The 12098-nt window shown below is 43.2% G+C and overlaps 1 protein-coding gene across 1 annotated transcript; it reads right to left on the reverse strand.

Moving 5' to 3' along the window:
* Window positions 1-1237: 1237 nt before the first annotated feature.
* On the reverse strand, window positions 1238-11884 carry angptl1b (angiopoietin-like 1b). Its single transcript, XM_085805212.1, has 5 exons — window positions 11532-11884; window positions 7135-7964; window positions 5643-5836; window positions 4292-4562; window positions 1238-3000 (listed from the first exon to the last, which is right to left on the reverse strand). Exons 2-5 carry the CDS (start codon window positions 7946-7948, stop codon window positions 2813-2815), a joined length of 1467 nt encoding a protein of 488 aa, XP_085661338.1. The 5' UTR covers window positions 7949-7964; window positions 11532-11884; the 3' UTR covers window positions 1238-2812.
* Between the last annotated feature and the right edge of the window lie 214 nt (window positions 11885-12098).

The following is a 12098-nucleotide window of genomic DNA, read 5'->3' on the forward strand; positions in this document are numbered from 1 at the left end:
TGAAGTAGATACTGTATGGTGTTGTGTAGCTCAGTGGGTTGAGCTGGTGCCCCATAGAGGCTATAGTCCTTGCCGCAGTGGCAACGGTTCGATTCCACCGGTGGCCCTTTGCTGCATGTCATTCCTCCTCTCCGTCTCTCCATTTCCTGTCTTTCTGTCCTATCCTAGGAAAGGCCTGAAAAGCCCCAAAAATATATTTGAAAGAAAGAAGAAAAAGAAGAAGTAGCGACTGTAGCCTAACAATTGCTGACAAAACTCCAGAGAAGGATGTAACATGTTCAGTACAGAGCATTAGAAGTGCTGGTATAGTGATTAAAAACTTTCAACAGAGCTTGACCTGCTAGCTGTTTCCACTTTTATGCTAATTTGAGCCAATCACCAGCTAGCACAAACTTCATGTCCACAGTAGCTACAGTAAGGCAATCGTGGTGGTAATTGTCTTATTTCAAACAAACATGTTTTCCCAAAATGTCAAATCATTTACAAATCCTTTCAGTTTTTGTGCCATGCAAATTTAGATTCAAATCTACCATCGGGTTTCTCGTCTAACTCTTAAAATGCTGTATTACAAGGTCTATTAATCAAAGCATTCTTCCCAGGAACCAGACATTTAGAGATATTCACTCTGCTTTGTTTGGACAGTGGAACAAAAAGAAAAAAGAAAAAAGAAAAAAAAAGTAGAAAACACTAAAAAAGAGTCACGCAGTTCAGGTTGTGAACCAGAGTTGAAGTGATGCCTTTCCCTCAACCACAGAAATGTGTTACCACTTAAAACGATCTGTCTTTCCATTGTATTCATCCGTCTCCTAACTACTTTTTCATGCCAACACAACAAACACATTTACGAGAACTCTCATTCACGTTAATGCCGATGTGCTTCAGAAACTTCTTCGAGCCCCTGTTTCTGTGAGGATATGGATAAGACTCTGTTTGAAACCACTATAGGAAGTAACAGCAATTTGATGACTCACACCCACAAGATAAGACTGGAATGTGCATGTAATCTTAACAAAGACTAAACACTAACTGGTCATGTACTACATGTACCTTGGTTAACAGTATAAATCAGTATTTGAAATGATAAATACACAACACGCGTGTCCCCTGAAGTGACCCGACCCTCCGTTTATTGACTGTTAGCTGTAATGTTTGTTCTGCCACGTACTGTGACTCATAGGTTTCAGCTTTTATTGCTTTTTCATTTTAAAATCATAATCCCATTTTTATTAGATGCCACTTCTTTTTTCTTTTTTTAAACATGTCCATAAACAATGTTGCCAAGTCCGACTGGGTGTCCCTGTTTTGTGATTTCATTGTTTTAAGTTAAAGAGATGGGTGTGAGGGCTGTTGTGGTCAATAAGAAAAACAGCACAATATGAGAGTCTATTTTCAGCTCAGAGACCAAAGACGGTTTGTCTTTCATGTGTGTTGTGGATGCAGTGCTCTTGTTTAAAGTAGACCACCAGTTTAAGCCCCCCCAGCTCCCCTCTCCTATGGGACGGTTTCCCCCGAAGGATACCACTTTTCCTTCCATACCGGTGATTACAGAGTGCAGGAGCCCATGACTTTGTCAATGAAAGATATTTTTACGAAAACATACAGTTCAAGCACTTTTGTGTGGAAAGAATGTAAATTTCACTGTATTTAAAAGGAAAACAGGGGGAAAATAACTTGGAAATTTGGACCGATTCCATCCCAGTTCATCCCCTCCCTCCCTCTCTCCCTCCCCACCTCTCCTCCCCTCTCTCCCTTCTTTTTCTTTCGCCATCCTGTCTGGCTTTCGGCAATGTGCTTCTTGTTGTCTCTCCCAGTGCCTATAACTCTCAAGACGCTTGGTCGACATTTTTTTCATGGTCGAAAACCACTCAAAACAAAACGTAATTCCATCTTTTTTTTCTCTAAACAATGCCTGTTTTTCTCAGAGTCATACTGAAATTTAATCAACAGCCAAATGAGAAAAACATATAACAGCAATTTCCATACGTGCAAGCACACTTTAAGAATGATTGTCATATGTACAGTGGAGGAAATTAGTTTTCTGTACGATCTCTCAGTGTTCCCTTGGGAAAGCCGGCCCTTTTTCACTGTTATGATAAGTTAATGTACACATAAATTACAGTTTCTGGTCATCTGCTCTTGGACAAAGTAGCTAAACATACAGTTTAACATAAAGGCCATGTTAACTGTAGGGAGAAAAAGTAAACAAGTGAATACAAAGTCTAGATAAATTTATATAGAAATTAGCAAAATGTAGTTTCCAGCTCCCATCAAGTAAAGCACAAGTTAAATGCCATGTGAGTGTTTCCCCCAGATGTTTATCTTGGCGAGGTAGGAAAAGGTCCATTTAGATCCTGTGACACTTAAAGCTTATGAATGAAATGAATACCAATGAACTTGTGTCAGGATGTGGTCTACACGGGATGACCTGATGAATACCGTGGTTTCTTAATTAGATGGACTACTTGCATTATTCAACTGCAAAACGCTGGGACTTTGTTAATTTCCTTTTTCCATGATGTGTTTGGTGATTAAAGGAGCTGTATAGCTTACTATAAATAGCCCCGTCCCCTAAATCCCTCTATGTGTACATCTATCATATATAAAAAGAACAATTTTCAAACAGGGTCTATTTCTGTTACAGGAGGCGACTCAAGTCACTGCTGATGGGTGATAATCTCCCTTGGGGCGGTTCTTTTTATATCTTGGATCAACCAGTTTCTGATGACATATACAGTCAAGATTTAGAATGAAGTTTCAAGTGTGACCTGGCCTCCATAGCTGCCCGTGGACCAGCCTGGCTTACTGTATCTCCTCAGTCTATGGGTCTGATCATGATGCGAACAGATTTCATGGAGTAGAAACCTCCTCCATAGTCAGCCCAGAAGATCCCATCTTGGAACTTGCTGCGGTAGACGCCTCCGGTGTACCAGACACCATTAAGATTAGCTTGGCCACAAGAATTGTACCACCAGCCTCCTTTATGGAAATGGGCACAGTTACCTGTTGTAGGGGGCAGAAGAAGGAGATGTTTAGCTCTATGAAAAACAGAAACAGAAAACATTGACAACATATTGACAGAACACCTTAAGAAAATCAGCACTTTTGTTTTGCTTTGTGTTTTTTCCTGTCCACAAGTAGATTGCCTATTACACAGCGTTAGGAAATAAACATTCTACAACAAGACATCCTACATGCTTTAGCTTTACATTCTCACAGCAATCTTATAGACAGATCTGATGGTGATGTCACATGATTTTCTTGCTTCCACTATTTATTATCTGTGGAGGTTCTGCTCCATAGAGCACTGTGGGACTCCAGGCAGCGTGGGAGGCCCAGCCTGGGAGAAATGTTCAGTTGGTCTTCAGGTAAACAACCCCATCTCACGTATGTGTTAGGTTTTAGGGGTGTCTACTTTTTGACCAGTGACAAAGAACTTAACCATTTTAAAAGAGAGGCTTGACATTTTGTTTAAAGGGATAGTTCACCCAAAATTGAAATTTCTCATTCATTATATACTCACCCTCATGCGGACTAATATATATATATATATAAGGGCTGGGAGAAGTTTCAGAGTCCTCCGTGGCTTCTCTGAGTTACAGGGGGTCTCGGCGTAGCAGTGCATGTCCATATAACGGTTGCAAATGGATACCAATCGTCTTCGTAACAAAAAGCAAAAAACATCCAAATACCTCCATGCTACTCGTATGTAATGTCCGTCTTGTATTGAAGTTTAGTTTTAGTTAGTTTTAGTTTTTTTAGTTTGAAGCCCCGAAATGCGAAACTGTCCCGAAAAAAATTAGATATGTGTATATTTCAAGCTTGTTTTGTAGCGGAAGCTCCTCGAAGCTCCTCTTCCTGGTTCATCAAATTTGGACGAACTGGGAAGAGGACAGACCCTGGTTCGTCCAAATTTGACGAACCGGGAAGAGGAGCTTCCGCTACAAACAAGCTTGAAATATAGACTTATTTAAATTTTTTTGGGACAATTTCGCATTTCAGGGCTTCAATACAAGACAGACATTACATACGAGCAGCATGGAGGTATTTGGATGTTTTTTGGTGTGTCTTTTTGTTACGAAGACAGTTGGTATCCATTTGCAACCGTTATATGGACATGCACTGCTACGCCGAGACCCCCTGTAACTCAGAGAAGCCACGGAGGACTCTGAAACTTCTCCCAGCCCTTAGTCGACATGAGGGTGAGTAGATAATGAGTGAAATTTCAATTTTGGGTGAACTATCCCTTTAAATCTGATGTAACTAGATGGAGATCATATGGGACCTCGTGTACCTGAGAAGGCATCCTTGTCTCGATCCAGAGTGGTGAACTGTTTGCCGTTGTGGCTGCTGAGGGAGTCCCCGGCGTTGCCCTGGTAAGTGCCCAACCGCAGGCGGTAGCCCTCACTCTCTGGCTCCAGGTGGAAGCTGCTGTACTGAGCGTAGACCTTTTTTCCCATCCAGTCCTCCAGCTCCACCAACAGCTTGTAATCCCCCTGCCTTCCTAAATTGTAGATGCCTTCCAGACCAAGCCAGTATTCACCGTCTATGTTGCCAAAGCCGCTCTGAGTCAAAGGAAGATCAAAGGGAAGGTTACAGAAAAATTACAGAAAATAATGTGCATTGTTTGTTATGTGGTAACCCAGGAAGTTTAGAAACCTGAGAATTGTTTAGGGTTTAGAGACTGTGGGATTGTTAACAGGACGAATGAAAACTTTCTTTTTGATGACACCTCAAAACTTCAAAAGGAAAAGGCGCCGTGGCAAAAGGGTGAGACCCTGTCTTTCACATTCTTCTGAAAGATGTGTTGTCGAGCTTGCGCTGGAAAATAAGCATCTATCTTCTCCATGCTGGTTCATCGCTCAAACCCCACAGATCTCTTGGATCAACTGGAATGGCGAAACTGGAATGGCTGCTTGTGTTGAATAACCTCAAGCAATCTACGTCTGGCCATGTGCCTCCAGAACACTTCACTTGGTGAAGGAGGTTGAGGTTTGTGATTGTGGATTAGCTGGGTGAGCCAGCAGATGATGAATGATGTAGGGTTTCAGTCCGGGGCCTCCTCTCTGGTGCTGTGTGTGTGTGTGTGTGTGTACGTATATGTGGTGGCTTTGTGGGAGAGCTCAGAGGCAAATCAATGTTGAGGAGAGCAATTTAGCTTGCAGTTACACATGCACACAAGCCTGGCCGGGCTGAATGGAACAGTGAATTGCTGAGGCTGCCAGCAGTGATATACTCCATCTAATTCTCACAGAGCTTTGATGAGTGGGCTCCATATAGTGTGGTGCAGTAAGCCAACCAGCTATCCATCCAGGAAGGCACCATAGTAGTAGTGGTTTTGGAAAGAAATGCCTGCAGATTGAGCGGTGGAACATACCTTCCTTGTGGGCCATCTAATGTTTCATAATGGGAATCTCAAACCAAATGAACCTCGGACGAATAGTGTTGCTGACAGGGCGTTATATTTTACAGTAAGTGAAAACACAAGGGCACTGGCCCAGGATATAGCTCTTAGGACCCCAGATGGTTCCTTTCGAGGGGTCATGTAACGCCACCACTGTTGTCTCTTGACGAGCCAAGTATTCACAAGCGGAGAGAGAAAAGAAAAGAGACAGGCAGGGCAGGGGACGTGTCACTGTCATCACCTTATAGTTATCCCAGTTCCTGAAGAAGTTAACTGATCCATCTCTCCTGCTCTGGATGACAGTCCAGCCACCATTGTCTATATCCTGTTCACACCAGACCTGCACTGGCCTCTCTGCTTCGTCTGGTCTGATCAGGTACATGCCGCTGGTGCTGTGGCCGGCTTCCTGCGCCTCAAGACAGTCTCTGAACGGACCTGGAGGGGAAAGAACAATAAACGAAGCAGGCAGGTTGTCATCACTTGTCATGTGAAATCAGATACTGTGTTGCGTGTTTGGACAGTCTAAAGGGTACGTAGCTATGCTGGGCTAGCTAGCATGCCTGGTCCATTTAGATTTATCTGCTATCTCAAGTACGACTAAAAGCATCAAAATTGACTTTTTATTTGTAGAAAAGAGGCCTGAAAAAGTAAGCAAAGTCTCCTCAACTAGCTAAGATGCAGTTAGCATACAGTGTTGTTTCTTAAGATAATGCATTCCTCATGGTAAAACAGATGATAAAAGTCAGACTCTGATCAAGCTTGACTAAATATGAAGTGACGACATTTTGGCTTTGCGGGGAGTTTACATAATGAAGAAACACTTAAGTCAGTGTCTGGCACAGGGTGAGGTAGAATAGACCAGTAAAAATGTGCAAAATCACACCAGCAGACAGAGTAATACACTATGTATAGATTCAATTGTTTACTATGTCTTGTCAGAACAATGTGGGAGAATGGAGCTAGTTAAGTCATTTCAATGACAAATTAATTGTCTACATTTGAGGTCGGAAGACCAAAATAGATTTCTTGTTAACCCAGTGTTGAAATGGGTGTATGTGAGTCTGTCCTTTTTCAAGGTAATTGAAAAAAAAAAGAGTTTTAATTACAAGCACATGTAGCACTGAGTTTATTTAAAGGGGCGACTACCCCTTTCCAGCTAATAATATAGCAAGGTAAAGCTATAGTTCATTTACTTTATGAAGTATACCAGAAGTGCATCTACTTTGTGGTTTTGCAGGAGCAAATCACGGCAGCCTGGGTTTTGTCCACATCTCACATGCAATGGAACAGTCTTTTACAGGATCATTTTCATACACAGCTGCAACAAAATCCTACACACTTTATTATTCTTGGGCGAGGGCAATCTAAATGTGTCAGGAATTTCTGTTGATGAGCAAAATCGCACTGGTTAGGTCTTTTTCTCTGCTTTGGTTTAAGTCCCCTGCCTCAATTCAGACATTACAACATTTTTATTTCCACCCTGGTTTGTGTTCTTTCTGTTGAGCAGGGGAGCAGAGTTCCAGCTGAATTTGCAAATCTCTAACCTTTGAAAATGAGGCCACCAGCCCACCTGCAGCTGTATTCAAAGTCAGAGATTATTATTTTGTTATGGTTGGCCTGCAAAGTCACGACTGCTCTACATTTCACCATGACTGTTTTGGATTTTGCGTGACCAAATCAAGGAATGGATGGATGGATGGATGGATGGATGGATCACTCTCTTACTCACTCACCTTCAGAACTGAAGTTTCTCTCAGGAGGTTTCTCCAGGGTACCGCTTGTGGGTGACGGTCCAGAGCGAGAGCCTCTCTCCCGAGCAAACCGGGTGTTGTCTCGTTGGATCTCATTGGTGAAACGTGGTGTATTAACAGGAATGTTCTCAGGCACCACCTGCACCAGCGGAGGTCCCATGGGTGGGTGCTCATGTCTGCGGCTGTACACCTGCATACAGCGCTCCTCCAGTGCTCCGATCAGCACCGACTGGTTGTTCACCACGGCAGACAGGGCTGCGTATTTGGCCTCTAGTTCCCTGTACCTGGAGGCCAGACGGAGTGACTCAGTGGTGGCGTTAAGGATGCGTGTCTCGAGCTGGGCCAGCTCCAGTGAGTTGTCCCTCTTCCTGATGATCTCATGCAACAGCTGCATGTAGAGTTGAGTCACCCTAGAGTTCATGTTCCTGCTCTCTTTCCTCAATAGCTTCATCTCATTTACCAGGTTACCGTCCACGTCCACCACCAGCTTCAGCGTCTCCATCTCTCGACGCTGCTTTGACAGGAGGTCGCGTATTGCAGCCACATCAAGGCGCGTCACTCTGTCCTTGTCAGTTGAGTAACCTCGGGCAGCACAGATGGGGCCTGTGATCTTCTGTTCAGGGACCAGGAAGGTATAAGAGCACTTTTTGTTTTCGCCACCGGTCTCTGGAGCCCTTCGTATCCGGGAAAGAATGGGGTTTTTGGTGAGAGCTTGGCTGCTGCTCCAGAGGGTCAAACCTAACAAAATAAAAAGGCTCCATGTTCCAGGTCCCATGGTTCTTCCTCTCTTTATCATCAAACAAGCTACAAATCTGTAAACAGAGAGACAATTTTACACTATTTCATTTGAATTATATGATTGATGTCATACTATCATACTTAAACATCACATAGCTAAAACATGGTCCATCTGTCAATATTTTAACCTCCCTACACATTCTCAGACAGTCCATTGATTCCTACTGAATATGTGAAACACAACGGTTCACCCAGGGTGAAATAGGGACTATTGTCTGTGAGTTCGTGTAGAGGCATTCGTGGTCTCATGGGAATGAATAACAACTTCATCATCAAGTTGGAATTTCAGTCTATCCAGTAGGACCTACTTTTGTTGTTGATTAAACACCAGAAAAAACATGGTGACATTCCTTAGCTTAATTTTGTCAATAACATTAGGTAGAAATTAGCATGAAGCTCCACCTGCCTACCGTATGTACATATTCAGCTAGCAGGGCTTTAGACTCTGCTAAGATGGTGTGATTGTTGTGGACTATTTTCAGCTGTGGAAAAATACACATTTCATGTCTAGAAATATTGAAAGCACCAGAAGGGAATTGTCTCAAAATGAACCACAGGGCCCATGCTCATTATCATGAAGGGACATGTCACTGAGGGCAACACCCATTGGCTCAGTCACTGTATAGTTCCTGGACAACAGTGCAGCTCTATGACACAGAGGATTACGCTATAACACGGCTACACTGACAATACTTGTAAGTTCTTGTAAGTTGTATGAGTTAATTGTTGATTTCAGTATTTTTCATTTTACATGTTGACGTAAGAGAAATATAGACACCAATCACCAGACTTATTCTTTAAATTGGTCCAAGTATTTGCTTCCTTTCATGCTACCAATCATCTTTCCAATTTCCTATCAGGCACACTACCAGAGGCCTACAGCGCTACGCAGATGTTTTCTTTCCTTCTCTTGATAATCCAACATAACCACTCAGCCTGCACATCCTAAGTAGTCCAAAAGTGACTCTTGGCGTGAAACGGGAGAGATTTTCCAGTCAAGACTCAACACAAGAGTTTTGTTTAATTCTGAAGTAAGTGAGCATTCAAATATTAAAGTGAAAATTAGCAGACTCTGACACAAGCACAGCTGCTTTCACACATCAAGTACTGCAGACAGACCTGCCCTTGGCAAGCTCTACCTTCTGGTTCCCTTGTGGTGAAGTAAAAGCAGTGCCACCCACCCACCACAAATCTGTTATCGTAACTCACATTTTCAATACATTCCCTCATGGGTTGTCTTTCATTAAGGCCCTCACCACATCAGTATCAGGTGTCTGGGTGTGGGCAAGTGCAGAGATCTGTTTTTCATATTTCTGTAGATCTCCTGGGCTGGACCTTCCACTAACCTCCCCTATAGCCTTTGAGTGCACCTGCAGTGGCTCATGGGAATTAGTAAGTCAAAAAACCTTTGAGTCGTTTGACTGAAAGTGAAACCTATCTGGCAGAACAGGGGCTTACTGGCCGTGGATGTCACTGAACACATCACTTTAATGGGCTAGCATCCACTGCCAGTCTTTGATGGATTCCTGAGGTGTAGGCAGAGCCATAATGAACAAAATGGTAAAAGTCAGCAGGTGGTTGCGAGTGGGTCTCAACTACTGCCATTCCTGTCTGACCGATACAAATAGCTAAATTGGAACTTGGTTAGGAATAAAAGAAACTTATGTATGAGGAGCAGCAGGGGGAGCAGGAATCCCTGATTTATGAGTAATGTTTTCTGGAGTCTATTTTTGGAAGGAAAGCCTGTGTTTTGATCTTATTGGTTTTGACAGCACAACGAATGAAGCAGGGGTGGGTGACGTTCAAAAAATGCATGCTAAGTGAAAGATCCCTCCTTCCATATTCAATAGCGAGGCTTGGCTCTGGATGTGGGGCTACCGGAGAGCCAACTGCAGGCTGATTTTGGCCGTCATGCCAAATCCAACCAGAAGGCAGTCTGATGGATATAGCCAAGGAGTAACCTTCATCTAACACCTCTGACAGGCATACAATATGACTTCATATCAGAGCTCATCAAAAATAAATCCACTGAGGATTTTAACAGATGGCAAAGGAGCAGAACTAAACGAGTCCAAGGCAGCGACAGCAGGGGCTTTGAATCATTTCTGTGGTCTCCTCTTGATGTTTAGTTGCACTGAAAAGTCCTGACCACAGTTAATGGGACAGATCCCAGAGCATTACCTAAACTCAAACTGCTGCTGTAGCAGAATAGTATCCTTTTATCATTGTCAGAGGAAAAAACATGCTTGCCTGAAGGGAAATATATAATACCAAGCTTTTGTGTTTTGATGAGGTACAAATACTTCTTGACAGAAAGAAAGTACCTTGACAAACTTAAATTTTGAATAACTACGTAGTTTGAGCTTTGTTTAATATATGGAACAAGCTACTGTTTGTTTTACCACAGATTGTAATCCATCTTTGGGCAAAGGAAAATGAGCCATGTGTCGCAGCTCAGAGGCACCTTGGCACTGTCAGTCAGTTATTATTAGGAGTAGAGGACTTTTTCCTGTCTTTCCGTAATCACAGGTCATCCACTTCAATAGCTCGGTCTCAGCAATTGGCCCGTCTGCACGTCTCCAACCACACAATATGAATCTCACAGGCCCCAGTTTGACAGGAGTGACAGTGTTTACACAGAGGCTCCTTGGCCGGGGCTGTGAATCTCATCGGCAGTTATTACCACCAGGTTTCTCTCTGTCGTTCGCACCCTGCTGGTCTTCATCAAGTCGGCCGCAGCAGCCGTTTTTTTGTTGACTTTTTAAAAAGGGTATTTTCTCCTCTCCTCCTCTCCTCACTCAGAGCCAGACCTGACCAGATCCAGCCACCTCATCTATATTAATGCAGTCCTTGCAACCAGACAGGTCAAACTTTGCGGTGGCTGGTTTTCCCAGCCCAGAGCAACAGGGGACATTGCCAATAGGTCCACTGACTCTAAGTGCCTTCACTGAGCTCTGAGTGTTTCCTGCTAAGCTCCTCAATTAAAAGATTCTCTTTTACATTCGAGCCATCAAAAACCATAACCCCGGAAAGTCGCATTTATGTCCCCTAATTTTTTTCCGACTTTATTTCAACATATACAATGAATGAACAGGAATCAGAAAGTGCCCTTTTTTTTTTAAGAAAGTTGAACTTTGTTGTGGCTTTTGCTCTTGGCCGGCAGATTTTTAGGACTGTGCCAATTAAGCCACAACTGATGGTGCCACTGATTAGGTCCGTCTGCTAAGGGGGATGACATGATGCATAAGCTATAGGCTACATATGGGATTTATGCCACATGGACATATGGACTTTTTAAAAAACACATGTGAATACTCAAAAGCTTAACTCAAGAGCTTTACAGTGATTCACAGTTTTTCATGAAGTGTCATGGAGCTCAAGAGGTTCCCACTTTCATCTTCTTTTCTCAACTTTTATCTGTAGGAATAACATTTTCTGTATTTGCAGTTATGACTTCTAGATCTAAGGTATCGGCCATTTCCGTAATTCTCTATAGAAGATATATAATTTTTATTTCAAACAATCATATCATGAGACGCCCAACCACCCCCCCTAAAAAAAATAAAAAATAAAAATCTTACCTGTGTCAGTGGGATCACTCAGTGGTCCAGGGTGTGCAGGTAAGACCCAGTTTGGTGTCTCAGTTGTGGTTCCTGTGCAGGTTCATGCTCTCCATTCTCCTCCTCTCACTCTCATGTCTCCCTCTGTCTTTGCTCTCATTGAGAATGAAGGCCTGCACGAGCAGACGCCGTCCACCAGGAGACAACAGTGGAGGGTGGTCCATACCCAGAAAAGAGGGAGGCTGATGGGGCGATTTTTCTCTGTGGTTTGAGCAGTGGGAAGGCTTGGCCCTGCCTTCCTCCTCTGATGTCACATAAAGTTTAGGTAAAAAGTCAAAGTCTGCTCCTGATGCATGGTTTCACCACAAAATGAAAAACAGTGGGGAATCAGATCGGCTGGGAGTCAGTGAGAGCAGTGAAGACACACAAAATCAGGCGAGCTGTCATCATTTAATTCTCATAAGATCTTGTTTAGGAGGTTAGTTTGTCTCCCACACACGCAATTTGTCTGTAAGGCTTGTAGAGGTTGATGACATACACTCTCTATTTCTTCCTGACACACACACACGTAGGCCTACATGCACACAC

Source organism: Trachurus japonicus, chromosome 17 (genome assembly GCF_045865225.1).
Source record: "Trachurus japonicus isolate A0001 chromosome 17, Traja_1.0".
NCBI classification, from domain to species: Eukaryota; Metazoa; Chordata; class Actinopteri; order Carangiformes; family Carangidae; genus Trachurus; species Trachurus japonicus.